The sequence below is a fragment of the Salvia miltiorrhiza genome, chromosome 1, assembly GCF_028751815.1.
Source record: "Salvia miltiorrhiza cultivar Shanhuang (shh) chromosome 1, IMPLAD_Smil_shh, whole genome shotgun sequence".
In the NCBI taxonomy this organism is placed as follows: domain Eukaryota; kingdom Viridiplantae; phylum Streptophyta; class Magnoliopsida; order Lamiales; family Lamiaceae; genus Salvia; species Salvia miltiorrhiza.
This window is the reverse complement of record NC_080387.1, coordinates 67842862-67861428: the sequence shown is the minus strand read 5'-3', so window position 1 is coordinate 67861428 and position 18567 is coordinate 67842862. Positions and strand designations below refer to the sequence as shown.

At 37.9% G+C, this 18567-nt stretch overlaps 3 protein-coding genes across 3 annotated transcripts; 2 read left to right on the top strand and 1 right to left on the bottom strand.

Moving 5' to 3' along the window:
* The first annotated feature begins 2935 nt into the window (after positions 1-2935).
* Positions 2936-5609, top strand: LOC131005316 (gallate 1-beta-glucosyltransferase 84A24-like). The gene is made up of 2 exons (XM_057932218.1): positions 2936-4085; positions 4634-5609. Exons 1-2 carry the CDS (start codon positions 3180-3182, stop codon positions 5183-5185), a joined length of 1458 nt encoding a protein of 485 aa, XP_057788201.1. The 5' UTR covers positions 2936-3179; the 3' UTR covers positions 5186-5609.
* A 4081-nt stretch (positions 5610-9690) lies between these two features.
* On the top strand, positions 9691-12970 carry LOC131005315 (uncharacterized). Its single transcript, XM_057932217.1, has 2 exons — positions 9691-12549; positions 12618-12970. The coding sequence occupies exons 1-2, from the start codon at positions 10268-10270 to the stop codon at positions 12952-12954; spliced, it is 2619 nt and encodes an 872-aa protein (XP_057788200.1). The 5' UTR covers positions 9691-10267; the 3' UTR covers positions 12955-12970.
* A 54-nt stretch (positions 12971-13024) lies between these two features.
* LOC131012004 (uncharacterized) lies at positions 13025-17398 on the bottom strand. The gene is made up of 6 exons (XM_057939916.1): positions 17381-17398; positions 15470-16306; positions 14087-15388; positions 13908-14015; positions 13630-13833; positions 13025-13549 (listed from the first exon to the last, which is right to left on the bottom strand). The coding sequence occupies exons 1-6, from the start codon at positions 17396-17398 to the stop codon at positions 13094-13096; spliced, it is 2925 nt and encodes a 974-aa protein (XP_057795899.1). The 3' UTR covers positions 13025-13093.
* Between the last annotated feature and the right edge of the window lie 1169 nt (positions 17399-18567).

Genomic DNA, 18567 nt, shown 5'->3' with positions numbered 1-18567 from the left:
GTTTTGTTAGGAATATAGATAACTACTGTATTAGACTAAATTAATATATTTTCTATATTATGTTTCTCAGTATCTACTTTGAATGTGCTTGTCTAGTTTGTGTGTTTGTATGTATATTCAAAAAAAGGAGCGATTCTTTAACACCAAAACAGTACATAAATCCAAAGGTGGTATTCAAAGTTACTATAGTACCGGCCTGGGTTGAGTAAAGTGAAAAGGACCGGTTCTCCACAACAAATGACGTGTCATGAGATCAACGTCCCAGCCTACCACACTTCGGCCTAGGATAGACATTTCCGGTGGAGGGAGACGACGAGGACAGACGAGGTAAAGGGAAGGCGGCGCTGACGGCGCCGGGCTCGCCGGTATTGAGAGCGACGTCGACAACATAATTTTAAAGAATTGCCTATTACTTAATTAATAATACTTAAATTAATTAATAATATAATTAAATAGTAGGTCATATATTGGGACGAATGAAGAACTATAATATAATCGTTCTCGTCTAATGATATATATATATTTTTTTTTATCAACGTATACGATTTGTGATTGGTCAAGTGGGTTATTCTGGCGCATCACGGGTGACGGCAACCTGCACGTAATAATCCCACCCTGCAGTCTATAGCATCAATGAACCTGCACACGATAATACCACCCTGCAACTCATACTCACCTATTCAATTCTATATATAGTGAGATATGACATTATGCGGATTCCTCCTCCTTTCAATAAACCATTTTGAATGTTTAAATCGTAAAAGTATTGCAAGAGCTTTTTGACTATAATTTCGTAAATTATTTTTGACAAACTTCATTGCTCATAGAATGATCTCTCAACTATGGTTAAAATCAATGTAAACTCAATTATTCGATAAATCAATTGAAAAATTAAATGATTGTCACTTTTAATCACGTTGTGAGCAAGAAGCTTCCCAAATTACTAATTGATGTAGAAAATTGATGCTATGAAATATAATTAAGGAACTGTTGTGGAAGATATAAACAATTACTCATATTAAAAAGTGCACATTAATAATGAAATTATAGAATTATTGTGAGAAGTATAAACAATCACTTGTAGCGAAGTTTTTATGATACAAAGTAATAAATCACACGAATTAATCAATGTTGAATTGCAAAAAATAATATCTCAAATCAAGATATGCTATGCATTTGAATAGATCAACGCTAGCTTCTTCAAAGAGAGAATTAGCGCGTTTGAGTGTTTGGGATAGGTTAGGGATATTTTAAATTGTTTTTGCTATTTTTTACTTATTTATTAAATTAATTCAAAAAGACTACATTTTTTAGCTCTTTAACATGTGTTTTTTAAAAGCGTTGTCGTAAAATAAGTACCACCACACTGAAACGACGACAAGGCTACTAAAAAATCGTAGTCTTTTAGCATAAAAAGATGCTAATAGACCACGGTTTTATATACAACAACGCTTTTAGAGTCTACGATCACGGTTTTTTGTTAAAACATTTATCTTTTAGGTGTAGTCTTTTTATATTTTTCTTGTAGTGAGTGATTGTGATATTTGTTCATCTCTCATATGATTAGATTAACAACCTGAAGAAACGATTGTGATTGTTCATCTCTCATATGATTAGATTAACAACCTAAAATGGTTCATACATGTTATAAATTCTAAAAAAAGAAAATTGTTCATACATGTTATAAAATCTAAAAAAAAAAATAAAAATTGGAGGTGGCCTTCAACTCAACCTAACCTATATGTGGGTCCGCCATTATGTATTAATGTAGTACAATTAATTTTGACAATTCTAGGATCTCATTTAATTTGAAACTAAAGGAATTGAATGTAAATCCCTCTAAACAAAAGGAGTATATAGCGACGCGTAAAGAAGACAAAAATAGAGAGAGAGAGAGAGACTACGATGGATATCATTTATTAGGAAAACTCTATGAACCCCTATGCATGATTCGCATTGCCAATACTAATTTTAAGATAGAAATGACTGGTGCTTGGCAAAGTTTATTCTCGAGAATTAATTTATATCCAATAAACAATAATGATGTAGCTAGAGATTATATAAATCTGGAATGCGCAGCTCGTTTGAATCAGCAAATCGGCGAATGTTTGTCGCAATACGTAGCTACTTCTTGTCACAGCTACTGCTACAGTTGAAACAAATAAAAACATATAATGCATTAATTAAATTAAAATTAATTAACGCGGATGAAAACCATATAGAAAAATGGAAATGAAGCAGTAGGTGCCACTTGTGCAACCTGCCGCGTCGTCGTGGCGGTCGCGTTGGCCGTTAGTGGCGGCGGCGTCTCTGTAGATCCATGCACTGCCCGTATTTGTTCGTATTCGGATACATTAAAATGCTAGGAAGTACTATGATGAAATTAACATAATTCTGTTTTTACAAACAATACAATAGACTTAAAGTTGAGTTACACGAAAATCTAAAAAAGAGTTATGATCGTTCGATTGGGGGAGTCAGAAAGTGAAAGGGAACCAGAAAGAGTTAATTATGATCGTTTGGTTGGTTCCAAGCTCGAAATGTTGATTACGGGCCGATTCAACCGGTTTCAGCTAACCTTAGATGGAGTTAATTGTTAAAACATGACCGTAACTTTTAGTGCTTTTGAAAAATATAATTATATATATGTTGTATATGAAATTTAAAAAGTACTATATGTTATGAAATTATAGCTTTCATCATGACCCGAAATAGGAGTGGAAATATAAAAAATAAAATTATAATCCTCATTTTCAAATTTCGTAATATATAATTTTCTTTTTCAAATTAAAATACTAAAAGTTACGTACGGGCCTATTTTAATATTCAATAGACATCTCACTAAAATTGTACTTTACAACATGACATGAGCTACATACCCCTGGTTATGATGGGCAAGCTGGGAAGCGGAGTAACATAAATGTGTCCCCAACCGAAAAAGTCCAGATGACATTATGATATAACCACTTCGAACCCAAACACATACGCCGTCATTCGCAGCCATACATTTAATATTCAACCCCACACCTCCAAACAAACAAACAAATAAAACCTCCTAAAACGTAGCAAAACAAAACGTATGAAAATACAATCCTACATTATAAATATAACATCAATAATAGAAATAAAAAATTAAGAAAGAAAAAAAGAAGAATTATCAGAAGCTATCGAGAGTAGATATGAGCGGGAACGGTGAAAACATCCACGCTTTCATGGTCTCCTTCCCGGCGCAAGGCCACGTCAACCCGCTCCTCCGCCTGGGGCGGCGGCTGGCCAACTTCGGCGCAGCCGTCACCTTCTGCGCCCCGGAAGCCGCCGGCGCGAGCATCCGCAAAGCCAGCAAGATCAGCGACGCCGAGCAGCCCACCCCCTGCGGCGCCGGCTCCATCCGGTTCGAGTTCTTCGACGACGGTTGGGACTTCGACAACCCCAACCGCGACGACATCTGCGCCTACCTGGCTCAGCTGGAGGCCGTCGGCAGAGAGAAGCTCCCGCAACTGATCGGCAAAGAGGCGGAATTAGGGCGCCCCGTTTCGTGCGTCATCAACAATCCCTTCATTCCGTGGGTTTGCGACGTGGCCAAGACTCTAGGCATCCCCAGCGCCATGCTGTGGGTTCAGTCCTGCGCTTGTTTCTCCGCCTACTACCATTATTACCACGGCGTCGTTCCGTTTCCGACGGAGCAGCACCCGGAAACGGACGTTCAGCTGCCGTGTTTGCCGCTCCTCAAGCACGACGAGTTTCCCGATTTCTTGCATCCTCGGACCCCGTACGTTGTCCTACGGGATGTCATCTTGGGGCAGTTCCGTAATTTGTCCATACCGTTTTGCGTATTCATGGATACTTTTCAAGAGTTGGAACATGAAAACATCCAATACATGTCCGGACTCATCGGCCGCCCCATCAAGACTGTCGGCCCACTCTTTAAGGAGCTGGAGCGCCACGCCGGAGCTGCTTCTCAGTCCCAATCCAAGGCGTTTCGTGCCGACTTCTTCGCGGCCGAGGATTGCGTCGGCTGGCTCGACTCCAAGCCGCCGCGATCGGTCGTGTACATATCTTTCGGGAGCATCGTACACTTGCCGCAGGTCATTTCGTTTTTTTTCTTTTCTTTAGAGGATTAATAATAGTTTTTCATTTAGTTCATGTGGTGATCACTCGAAAGTTCGAAACCATGATCTACATTGATTGGAAGATAAAGGTCTCACTAATTGAGTTGCACGTGACTTTAATTTTTTTGAATTAATCATATTATTTTACCTCAATTTTTAGTGTTTTTTCACAAAATATCTCAAACTTTTATTTTCTATTCAAAACTTCACAATTTTTCAGTGTTTTCCAAAAAGTATTTCACTATATATATACACACAAATTTCAACAATTTAAAAATGATGAATCAGCTTTTCGAATTATTTAATCAAAACTTTTTCTCAATTTCACACCCAACACGATGTGGTTCCATAAACTTTTTCTACCTTCAAATTTTATATGACGGGACGTTTGTTGAAAAACGTTGAAGTTGAGAGTTCATTTTGGACTTATTTTACGAACACTGGGATATATAAAACATGGAGTATATGATTAATGTTTTTTTTTTTTTTTTTTTAATTTTCTAAAAATGATTCTGGCACTACAGGAGCAGGTGGACGAGATAGCGAATGGGCTGGCGGATTCGTGGGTGGCGTTTCTGTGGGTGGTGAGGCCGCCGCCGCGGGAGAAGAACTGGAAGGCGCATGTTCTGCCGGAGGGGTTTGTGGATAGGGTCGGGGAGAGGGGAAGGATTGTGCAGTGGAGCCCGCAGGAGGAGGTGCTGGCTCACCCATCCACCGCCTGCTTCATGACGCACTGCGGCTGGAACTCGACGATGGAGGCGCTGGCCAGCGGGGTGCCGGTGGTGGCGTTCCCGCAGTGGGGGGATCAGGTCACCAACGCCAAGTTTCTGGTCGATGTTTATAAGGTAGGGGTGAGGATGTGTAGGGGGGAGGCCGAGGGGAGGCTGGTTCCCCGGGATGAGGTGGCCACGGTGTTGGAGGCGGCGGTCACCGGCCCGCGCGCGGAGGAGATGAGGACCAATGCGTTGAACTGGAAGAAAGCGGCGGAGGCGGCGGTGGCGGAGGGCGGTTCGTCTTATAGGAATATGCAGTACTTTGTTGATGAGGTGGCACGCTTTAGTGACAAATTAAAATAGAGGTAATATGTTAAAGGGTTAACTGCATATAAATTATTCAACTTTCAATAAATTCTCGTTTTGCACATAAACTTTAAATTTTTTATTAAAATTATTCAACTATTAATTTCTTCTCATTTTGTATATTCGTTCATTTTTCGATTAAATTTTAGGTTTTGAAATGACGTTGTTTTCATCCAACTATACAAACATATTCATGTCAAGCGAGTATATTTATATCATGTTACCACGATGAAAAATTGACAAATATATAAAATGAGAAAAAAATAATAGTTGAACAATTTTAATAGAGATTTTAAAGTTCATATGCAAAATGAGAATTTGTTGAAAGTGGTAATTTATATGCAATTAACCATATGTTAAAATAGTAATTTTGTTATCCATTTAATTAATATTTAATTTCTTTTTGTTTGTGTTCTCCGTTATGTGGATGTGTTTATAACTTTATACGTACGATTTCAACATGTTGCTTTTGAAATTAGTAATTTTTATTAGGGAACCGGAGGAGTTTATTACTAATTTGTAATTACATACGTTTCATGTTAATGTAAAAAATATCGTGAAGTAAACTTGAAACAATGATAGTTCAAACAAATTCTAAAAGAAAAAAAGAAAAAAGGGATGGTTCAAACAAAAACCCTTGAAGTAAGGAAATCCAACGTCATTGAGAAACTAGGGTTTATAGCTTAGAGATAAAGTATGAAGTTCATTAAAATAGCATTTAACAAGCTAAATATACGAAATCAGTAGTAGCATTTAAAGGGGTGGATCAGTAGTCTGATTAAGATTATTTTAGATCAGAGTGATGCAGCCACGTAGCCACCCACAAATTAATTAAATAGAATTTTTTTTAAATTTATATATAACTTATTTTTAAAATAAAAATAATATTTAGTTAGAAAATAAAATAAAACTAAAAAATGTAAAAAAGTTATTAAAAAATAAGTACAATATAGAGAATACAATAAAATAATTAAATTCTATTTTTATTTAAAAAATAAATATTAAATAAATCAAATTTTTTTCTATTGAACTAATTATGGGTGGTCACAACGTGACTGCATAAATTTATTGTTATATAATTCAAATGTAATTAATGTGAGATTTTATAAATTATCAAAGTGTCTGCTTAGGTAATTGAACTTATAAATTGAAGAAAGAATTGCGAATTAGAGAGACATAACTGAAGAGAAATTAAACTAAAATAATATATATTGGAAAATAACACATCATACTAGGATTATTTTTAAAACTTGGTTTACTTATAAGATCATGAGAAAAAAATATGATGGATGTTAAGAAATTTATTTTAAAAACTTATAAGTTGTTTAGTACCCCTTCGTCTCATTGCAATAGGCTACTTTATCTTATTTTGATGTTTCATTTTAATAAGTCGCTGCATAAAATAAAAATTCAATACATATATAACAAACACCTCAACATATGTAACTCATTATTTACATCGTATATCATTGTGATCACAAACAATTATTCCATCCAACACATAATTATATGTGTCTCCGATACTATTTGTTTTGACAAATGTACCCTCAAAATAGTTACATTTTGCATGTTTTATTATAATAAACTACATATATCTTAACAATATTTGTGTCTGAACCTTGAGGCCGATTCAAATGAAACGGTGAGAGTAGCTTATTTTAGCAAGTACTTCTCAAGAGCATATAAGCTCAACGCAACACTCTCGACGTTTATGCTTTACAATTGATATTTAAGCAACTTCTTATGTAAACAATACTATTATTTAAAAATTAAAAATAAAAGTATTTAATTTAGAGGGGTTAGAATCACTTAGAATGTAGTTAGTGTGTGTGAATGACCACCAAAATAAAATTTTAAAACACAAAATGTTTAATCCAAGTACATTTAGCATGTGATCTACTTACAAATACTATATCCATCCCAATATTCATGGTCTATGTTTTTGGGACACTAAAATTAAGAAGATAAAGGTGGTGGCTCGCAAGTTTAAAGATTTTATTAGTAAAAATAATTGTTAGGTAATCTAAATCAATTAAATAGTACAATTTCACCTTCACTTTATTGAAAACACCCACACTAACCGAAAAATTAGCTTTTCAGATTCCATTTTTTTTTAAAAAATTGTTGTTCTTATTTGTTTCCACCGTACGTCAATTTCTGGTGCCCAATTTCACCAAAACAAAAGTTGAAATTAAGAATTGGAGCTTCAAAATATTTCATTCAGAATTTTTGAAGGGATTTAAATTTCCCTCTATTAACATCCAAATACATCCATCATCCATCTATAAAATCAATACATAAACAGTTCAGATTTTCACATTGACAGCCCCTAAAATTCCAACAAAAAGGCAAAAAATGAGAGAAAAATGATTTAACTAAGAGCATTTTAATGGGGGGTTGTATTATTGATTTCCCAAAAAATAATGTAATAAAATTATTTTTCTGCGTCTTTCGATCATTTGAGGACAGACAGACAACATTTCCGAAATTTTGTAGTACGTTTGTATTATTGATATCCCACATAAATTATTAGTCAAATAAATGAGGTCCTAGAAAATTGAAAGAGCCGTGTAAATCTTGGGCAAGAAAAGCATACACAGAAAATGAAATGTGAAAAGAACGTTATTGTCTATAAAAGCAGCAATTGTTTGTTCCTTTGCCTATGTCCTTTCTAGCCATAGATATTGATTTACAAAAGTGCTAGCTTTTACACAAAATTAGCAAAAGTGATTCACAAAATTTCCAAGTAAAAAAAATCAAAAATAAAATACTAAGTTAAACGAAGTAATTAATTACTAATTAATAATAACACCAAACGGGTGCTACCAGTCAAATAATTTAACCGATTGACTGATTGAGTTAATGAATTGCGTGTACAAATATGGGTCTGATTCAGAATGAAAACGAAAGGTGATGAAGATAAATTTATTACCACCATTCAATTATTTTCTATTACTATCATAAGTTGTTTTTTTAACAATGTTTGATTGCAAATAACAAATTAAACCAAACTAAAACGTACGCTTATTTTATTTATATATAGAAATGAAATGTATACTCCATAAATACGTGCACGTGATGTATAATTGTCAATTATACGTGATGTATATATAGTATATAATAGATAATTACTTATTTACAGTTTACTATACGAAAGCGTTTCAATTGAAGGATCATGACAACATAATTAAAAAATTTGAAGCCGAGTTAAAATTTATCCCTTGCTTGATTATTTGATAATCCTTCCTTTCCTTGGAGGGTAATTATAACACTAATTAACATTCAGTGCCTTACTTTTTTGCGTCCCATTCAGTATCATTTTCATTTTTTATTTTTATTTTCTTCAATTTTAGTAATTTTCATTTAGTTTAATTATTTTTTAATATTTAATTTTGCTTTAGTAATTAATAATTAATTATTGGGATTAATAAATTCATAATCAGAGTATATAAGTGTTAATTACGATTCATTATATTACAATAAATTTTATTTTAAACTAAATATTATTAAAAAGAATTTGATAGTGAGACATGAGTAAGACACAGAAAAATATTGAAACACTACTAATCTGAATCTTAAGAATTGGCCTGGATATATAAAACATATATATACTATAGACTAATAGTTTATTAAAATGGATTAAAATTTTGAAATATTTCAAAATATTAATAATTTATATAAATATTTGAACTAACTTAGTTATTTGATTCATATTCTACTGAAAGGATACGATTGAAGAAAATATACTAATAAGAAAAAGTAAACATTCACTTCAGAGGCAAAATTTAAAGTGCCCTTTCTCTTATGAATAATTTGAAAAATGCCCACCCTTATCATGCAAAGCACTACATGCCCTAAATAAGTGAAGAACCGAAAATGCCCTTTGAATGTGATGGATGTGCATTGTTTTCCGCAAAAGTACTTACACATCTATGACAAAAGTTGTTAAAGTGTAAGAAAAACATCAATTCAACAATTTAAACATTGAAATCGGTCAAATATGTGTTGGAACATGTGAAATACTGACAGAGAAGTTAATATTTATTTATTTTTGAATTAAAATCGAAGGTTTTACAAGTAAATCGTAGGCTAATTAATCAATGGAAAATAAATACTAAAAATTAACACAATCGATATTAGCACTCAAAACACACATTGGAAAAAAAAAACAAGCGTCCGACCGGGAAAAACAAGTGTCCGACCGGACACAAGTTTTCACCGGGCGGACACATATATGTTCCGGTCGGATAGATGTTTTTTTGGTTCCTATGTGTGTTTTGAGTGCTAATATGGATTGTGTTAATTTTTTGTATTTATATTCCATCGATTAATTAGCCTTCAATTAAGGGACATATTTTTTTTTTTTTTTTAAATTGATGATAAACGACAAATATGATGTGAAATAGCTTTGTCAGTAAAGTATTCATGTCAAACACTGTAATTTCATTGAAATTCACCTGAAATGAAGGAATCTTTGTTTATATATGAGTGAATTCTCTCATTCTCTCATCCTCTCATCCGAACACTCAAAGTGAAAAAACACTCAAACTCATTAGAAATTCTAATATTTTCCAAGTGGTGAAGCTATTATTTGTGAATTCTCTCATCCGAACGTTTAAAGGTATGTCATTTTACGTTTGAAATGTAATTTAAGTTGGTTATTGTTTATTTTCAATGTTTTGTTTGATCCTATATGCTTATGTGAATTATTAGCATATTATAGCATACTATGATTTAAAGCCACGTTTGAAGGAAATACATGTGAATTAGAGCAAATTCTATCATGTTTTAAAGTATTAATTAGTAATTATTAGTTGCATTTTAGTTCTATACATATATATTGCTACATAACTCATGTTATTATGCTCGAAAATTATGTATCCGCCCGGACAAGTGTCCTTGAAAATGTGTCCGGCCGTGTGTAATTGTATATCATGTAATACACGGCCGGACACATTTCCTCGGCTACTTCCCCGGGCGGATAGATGTTTTTCGAGTGTATTAACATGTTATATGTTGTATTTTAACATTGTATTCCATTTACATCATATATTTATTTATTTATTATTTTTTCTGTAGATGAATGAATATGGGAGATACTTTGTGGTTAATTATGGAGGTGCCTTCAATGGTTATGAGTACATCGGCGGCTCTTCTAAGAATTTGCATATTTTCGGAGACACAATGGCCAGTACGGTGTACATGATAAATTACCTGATGATGGAGAATTCATTGAGCACTAATTACAGCTTGTATTATTTGACGAAGAGATTAAATGGCAGGGTATACAGTAAAAATATTCTTGCCGATGACAATGATTTGCTTCAGTTGCTGGCGTCGCAGCCACATTTTCCTGAGATTTATGTTGTTGAAGACGATTACAGTGGAGGAGTGTATGTTCCTTCGTTCGATCTCCCTCAATCTTTCGGGTATGGAGGTGAATCCAGTGCAACATTCGAAGGTGGGGACGGATTGGAAGCAATCCAAAGATATGCTTATTTAGACCTATCAGCCGGAGATTCACCGGCGCAACAAAGTGTTGAACCGTCGGTCACTTGGGGTAATGATCAGTCAACGGGTTGGCCTTCATGGGATGAGCCAAATCCGTACCAGTACGATCGCCTAATAACTGATCGTTGTTGGGGTCCAGCTGATGATCAATATACGTACGAGCCTCAGTTCGTGGAGGATGCTGGTAATGTAGATGAAGATTATGTTCCATCGTCTGAAGCCGAGACTGATACAAGCGCCTCTGAAGACTTGTCGGAGCCAGAGAACGTGAGAAGGGCGGGGATTGAATATGCAGGTTGGCAGAATTTGCAGATCGACGAGGATGATGACGAACAGGTTCCTGGAGCAGATGAACTAACTAATTGGTTAGTTCCGGTTATCCCGTTGGACGCCGCAGCGACAGTTGTGGATATTGAAGATTATCAGCTATTGCCTCGGGAGTTGTCAAAGAATATGTATTTCAATAGCAAAGATGATCTGATCGTTGCAATCGGTCTGTGGAACATGAAGCAGGGCAAGGAATTTTCTGTCAGCAAATCAGACAGCAGACGAGTCTACGTCAAATGCAAGCATTCAGATACGTGCCCCTTCAAGCTCCATGCATCGTCACAAGATGGAGTCATTTGGGGAGTGTATAAGTTCACCAATGAGCACTCATGCGACGGTGAGCTAGGGCGCGTAGCGCGAATAAAGGCCCCCGCAAAAGTCGTCGCAGCATATTTAGCACAGAAGATACACGACGATTGCGAGATCTTGAAGCCGAAGGCCATCCAGCTGGAGCTGCGACGTGAGTTTGGCGTACAGATCAAGTACGATGTTGCATTGCGAGCCCGTAATCGAGCCACTGAGATGGTTTATGGTCGACATGATCAGTCCTTCGAGATGCTGCCCAAGTACTTATACATGTTGAGACAATCCAATCCCGGTTCGAGGGTGGAGTGGGAAGTTGACGATGATGGCCGATTCAAACACTTATTTGTTGCTCTTGCAGCTTCGGCTACCCCTTTCATGTTCAGCTTACGGCCAGTGATTGTCGTCGATGGCACACACTTGAAGGGCAAGAATAGGGGTATTTTGTTTGTTGCAGTGACGAAGGACGGCAACGAGAGTTTGTTCCCACTCGCGTATGGTGTTGGCCCGAAAGAAAACGATGAATCGTGGAGTTATTTCATGTCACGCATTCGACGTGTTTATGGCCAAGCCGATCCACTTTTGATTGTCTCTGATCAGCATATCTCCATTGCCAATGCTATCAGGAATGAGTTACCAAATGCAACCCACGGCCTATGCTACTACCATTTGCAAAATAACCTGAAGCATTACGGTAAGGCAGTGGTCGAGGTGTATCGACAAGCTGCATTTGCGTACGAGAAGTCCGACTTCAATAGGGCTATGAACGCCCTGAAGGTTATGAAGAGAGCCGCGTACGATAAACTAATGGGGATTGGGCCGGAGAAGTGGGCTCGTTCGATGTGTTCTATGCCTGTGCGACGCTACAGTTTTATGACATCAAATGCTGCTGAAGCTTTTAATTCCAGATTGTTGTGGGCAAGAAGACTTCCTATATGCTCGATGTTAGAGGCAATCAGAATTGTTATTGAGAAATGGTTCAGCGAGCGACTAAGGGCTGCACAACAAATCGAGCAAGGCTTGACTGTTGAGGCTGGTAAAAGGGTAGCTATTGAAGTCCAAAAAAGTCGTCGATACACTGCACAAAGGTTGAGTGGCATGAAGTATAAGGTGCAAACTGCTGACAGAAGCTTCAAGGTGGATCTAGAGAAGAAAAAATGCGAATGTCGAGTATTTCAGCTAGACCAACTGCCCTGTTCTCATTCAATCGCTGCAATAAGGTACGATCATGAAATATGTTCTAATGTTCGTTATATTGATTACTATCGGAGTTTGTTTGTTTTTATAGTGAAGCCGGTGATACGATCGCGGAGTATGTAGACTCGTACTACACGAATGACTTTCTTATCGATACTTACTCTCGCGAAGTTAATAATCTCCCGCCGAGACGCCAGTGGTTGGTTCCCGAGCACATCGCGGAGCAGGTTGTATTACCTCTGATTGTAAAAGGTCAAGCGGGGCGCCCAAAAGAAGGTAGACATCGAGGCGGTGGTGAAGGCACCAGCACACAAGCCGATGAGTCTTCTAGTATCAGGCGTCGTAAACCAAAGAAGTGCAGCATCTGCCATGAAGAAGGACACAGCAAGAGAACGTGCGCTGGCAGGGCGACTGAGCCCAGGGAGTAGTGGGATCCATTTGTGTGCTGTAACAGTTAATGATATTGATTGAATTATCTTAATATTCGATAAGCTGGAATGATTTACAGGAAATAATGCTCGTTGAATAACCAAATAGAAGCACACATTAATGTAACAATATACAAAACTATGCAAAACCAAGTCTAGTGATACGATGTGTCCTAGTTTCACACAACGAAAATATAGATCTAGCAATCTTGGCCCTGTATGCCGCCACGTTGTGGTTACCCCACTCAATGGATGGAGAGCCAGATATCAGTCGTTCAGCATACATGCAGACGAAAGGCCCGCAGCTGACAGAGTCCTGCTGGTGAAACTGAACCTCCGCTGGAGCAAACACTGCCGTCATAAGTGGCCACTTGCTCTTTGCCACTGTCGCATCAATGGATGTGTCGTCTAGCCACCTCGACACCTGAAGGACAGCTGGCAACAATCTCAGTAAAGGTAATAAATCACCAACTCGATCATTCTGTTGTCGAGGTGTTAGCTTGTGGAATACTGGGTCATAGACCTCGCATACGGCGTCTCCTAACCGAATCCGACATAGGATAAAATGGTGGCCAATTATGACTGGCATGAGAACCTATGACAAACCACAATGAATTGATAAGAAACAACGATAAATCACAAATGACAAGTAACAATAATTGTTTAACTGATAACCTGTGCGGCATCCATCCATCCTATATGACCAGGAGGAAGTTCATGGCCCTTAAGTGATTTTCCACGTACTTGGCAGACCCACTCTATAGCAGGCTGCCAATCATCAGCCAGTGCTGTACTAGTCAATACATGAAACTCCTTGGGGCCGAACTCACTTCCTGCCCACTTATCCAATAGAGCGTCAAACTCTTTCTTGAGGTATATCTACAGATCAAATAAGTAATTAATAATTTATATCCGCACCAATGAAAACATATAAATAATGAAAGTTTACTTACAAACCAATCCGTGTCTACTATGATTGTGTTATTCATATCTACGTCATCCAGTAAATCCAGGGAACCTCGAAGTCTATTTCTCAAGGTCAAGAAATACAAGTCAATATCCTGCAACAATGTTAAAATCAATAAGTTAGTAGACAGTAATTTAACAATGTTAAAATCAATAGATTATTTACCCCAGTTGTGAATTCCTGGCTGACATTATCCACCCGCGCGAAGTCGTCGTACTCCCGCAAACCACCACTTGCCTTGACATAAATCTCACGACCCCTACCCTCTCGACACCTAGCCATCCACTTCTCATAATGGTCACTGCAGGTTTGTGTCACTGGACGTGGCATTTGGCTATTAACCCAAGGCGATCTCTGAAAGTTAGACGGACGTCTCACCCTCTGACTGCGACGCGGGAGCTCTGCTGGCGGCTGCTCTGGGTGCTGCAGCAGCAGTACCTGTGGCTGCTCTGCCTGTGGCTCAGGCTCCTCCGTCTGAGCCTGCCCTGCCGAACTGGACTGTCCCCACTCATGTGGTGCAATAGAAGTGAGCGGTTCAGCAAAGAATATCGGGGTCTCTGTCCTATACTGCGGCTTCAGGAATGGGGAAGACCAATGAGGGTAGACCTGGGTCGACCAGTCAAAAGTCTGCGCTGCCGGTGTGTAGTCGCCCTGAACAGACTGATTCATGGCCCGCCACTGCTCGTTGTAATCCGGGGTCTCTGCTGGGCGGGAATGGGCATAATCTGAAGGGCGTGATGGGTAGGCCTGGGTCTCTGGATGGCGTGGTTCCTCATCGCGGGGGTCGTCGTCGCAGGGACGTGAAACGCTTGGCCCTGAAGCGTCGGGCCCTGAAGCACTGGGTGGAGGAGACCGTGGCTGTGGAGGAGACCGTGGCTGTGGAGGATCAGGGGACCGTCGCTGGTCATCATCATCAGGGGAGTCGGGCACTCGGAAATGTTTGCTCTTCTTGCACCTATCCTTTTTACCCTTGCTCTTCAGTTTCTCCACGAATTTGCCGAAGGCCTTCTTAATCTCCTGACGGATCGTCTTCTTCACCCACTTACGATCCACCTCACCCTCGCTGGGACTGGATACAGTCCGAGATCCGCTCGACGATGAAGAAGTATGCGGCGCTGGGCGCTTGCCCGGATCTACTGAATGACGAGCCGGCTCGTGGGGTCGAGCATCCCTCACAGGGCGCGAGCCCGGATCTACTGAAAGACGAGCCGGCTCGTGCTGTCGAGCATCCCTCACAGGGCCCCGGACACTGTGACTGCGAGTCGTACGAGGCTGTCTAGGTACATCCTCCTCGTCCCCGCGCTCCTCCACAACACGGGCTCCGGTGCCCTGTGGAAATTGGACACCCCGAGCTAATGGGTTGTCGGGGGGCCTGAAGCTCACCGAGAGTTCGCCCGGTGTCAGCGCTGATATGAAGTAGTGACTCGACAGATCGTCATCATCGGGGTCCAGGGGCATGACACCACCCTAGAAAGCAACAAAGATAATATATTAGAACATAAGTAAAACCAGTAACGGTGTGGAGGATAATCTTAAATAACTGATTACCTGTCCCTCGAATAGATCGCGCAGACCGTGAAGCTTCGGCTTACCCCTGAAAGTCCATCTCAAACACCGAGGGTGCGCTGTCGGATCACCGCTAGATGCTGCGACCATGTGTCCGAAGCCCGGGACGCGCTCCAATGCCCAGACATATAAAGCCCACGAAGGACCGTAGAAGTGATACTTCTCGCCCTTTCCTGTCTCTCTCGTATAATGGCATAACATCTTATACGAATACGCGCCCCAGGGGAATCTATCAAATGCAGCCAGATCATCCACCAACACCCAAAGCCACGGCTGTACCCGCGCATCCAACCCAAGAACAAGGGTGTGAGCCACACACACGAGGACAGCACGAAGGTACAGGCTCCCATCCTCATCATCCACTCGACGATCCAAATCGCACACGCGTTTGATGAGCGACTGTATGGTCATGCTTCGCGCACCGCAGAATCGTCGGTATGCCTCCACGCGACTGCAGTCGTGCTGTAATGTCGCATCGAACCTCGATCCCCCGAAATTGAGCCCAGTCACTAATGCGTAGTCCGCAGGGGAAAATCTGACTCGTGCTCCGCACAGAAAGAAGCACATCTCATTTTCTTCTGACACAATCTGCCTCGATACAATCTGGTGTAATGCTTTATTGCTCTTCGCGCCGGGCCTCCAATCAGTGAAATGCCCAAAACATGATGCTCTAAATCTTCCCAATAAATCTGAATTGCACTGTTCGCCGACCACATTTAAAGTTTCAACCAGATCCGGAAAATGTGAATCCCTATAGTAGGTGCTGATAGCAACCTCCGTCTGGTCTATAGTGTCGCGACGAAGATATGGGACATTCGCCTATTCATTTACAAAATGAATACCATATTAAATTCAGTAAAAAAATTAAAAAATAATACAAATAGGCATAATTAAATAACTACAATTTAATCAATACCAACCAATTTAATTAAACTGCAATTTAATACTAAATTCAGTAAAATTCAGTAATATTAAACTGCAATTAAATTCCGCAAAATATTAAAATTCAATAATTCAGTAAAATACTAAAATTCGAGAAAAATAGTCAAATTCAGTAAAATATTAAAATAGTAATTCAGTAATATTAAACTGCAATTAAATTCAGTAAAATTCAGCAATTTAATATTAAATTCAGTAAAATTAGTAATTCAGCAATTTAATATTAAATTCAGTAAAAATTCAGTAAAATATTAAACTGCAATTAATACCAAGCAATTTAATTAAATTCAGTAAAATATTAAAAAACGGCAATTTAATTAATACCAAAAAATAACAGTTTCATTAATTAATAATTCAACAATTATAATTAAATTAAATTCAGTAAAATAGTAATAATTAACGTAAACATACAGATACATGGAAAAAAGTATTTTATACCTAAATAACAACTATCCGGCCGGCGAAGTGTCCGGGAAAATGAATCCGGCCGGGTACATTTCAGATTGAAACTGTCCCGGCCGGACTCATTATTCCGGGCATAGTGCCGGCCGGGTAGTTGTTCTATCGGCATAAAATACTTTAATTTATCAAATCGCACAAAGCCCACATACACAATGCAATTATAATTACTTAAACAAATATTTCAGATTGAAACAAATTCAGTAATACCCAGCAAAACTCGCAATACTAATTACTTAACCAAATATAATTAAATTAAATTCAGTAAATTACTAACTGATTAATATAAACATACAACTAATTAAAATGGAATAATTTATGCTAAAACACGATCGGTCCGGCTGGTGAAGTGGCCGGATAAATCGATTCGGCCGTATGTTTCATTTAAATAATGTTCTCGGACGGATCGATTTATCCGGCCACTTCACCGGCCGGACCGATCGTGTTTTAGCATACATTATTCTATTCAATTTCATGAAAATTAAAAATAAATACCTGTGAAGAAGATGCCATGGATGAGTCCGAGTGTGCTTCAATCTTTTGAACTCTCTGTGCTTCAATCTTTTGAACTCTCTCTCTCGGTGGGTAAAAGTGAAGAAGCCGATAGAGGTGTGTGGTGGAGTAAAAAACCCTAGTATTTTAAAGTAAGTAGGTAAAAGTGAAGAAGCCGATTGTATCGGCTTTATGTCTATCAAAAGGGAATCAAATTTTGAAGAAAGATATTTTTACCTTTATGTATCGGTAACATGCATGATTTTTTTGGGTAACAAGCATGCATTTATTTGGGACGGATATTGAGTATATTTTAAATTTAAAGATATCAATTGATTTACACGATATATATAGTGTTATATAGTACTATATATCAACATTCAAGAATAACACAATATATATATATAAATATATATATATATACAAATAATTTCAAAGAATATATGTATTGAAATTAAGATATTAAAGGGAAAAAAATAAAAAATTTAAGATAGATACGCATGGATATATATTATTAGCGTCTTGATTTTTTTTTTTTTTTATGAAATTGAATAAAATAGAATATTTTATGCCTAAATATCATCGATCCGGCCGGTAATTGTCAAGGAAAAATGTATCCGGCCGGGTCATTTGTAAATTGAAATGTACCCGGTCGGATACATTTCTCTGGCCATTTTACCGGCCGGATCGATGATATATCGACATAAAAGTTTGTATTCTATCTATTTATATCTTTATATTAATTTTTACTATTTTGCTGAATTTAATTTAATATATTGTTTAAGTGTTAATTAGTGTCCGGTCGATATATTTACAATTTAAAGATATGAACACTATATATATATATACAGTGACTTACAAAATCATTGCATGCACAGATTGAAATCATTTCGGTCATTATTGTAAAGAAATGCATTGAAACTCAAAAATGTGTAAGATTGTGTAAGAGAACCGAAATCATTACATTTGATGTTGACCCACTTAAGAGTTAATTAGTAATTTAGGGCATGGGTAGCTTTGCATGATAAGGGTGGGCATTTTTCAAAATATGAATAAGGAATGGGGCACTTTTGCCTATTAACACTTCACTTAACATAATGTTATTATTTCGGCCGATGCATGTGGTGGTTTCGCACAATGTGACCGACAAGAATCAAGCAAATTTCTTGTGTGATATCGGGAAATCTGAT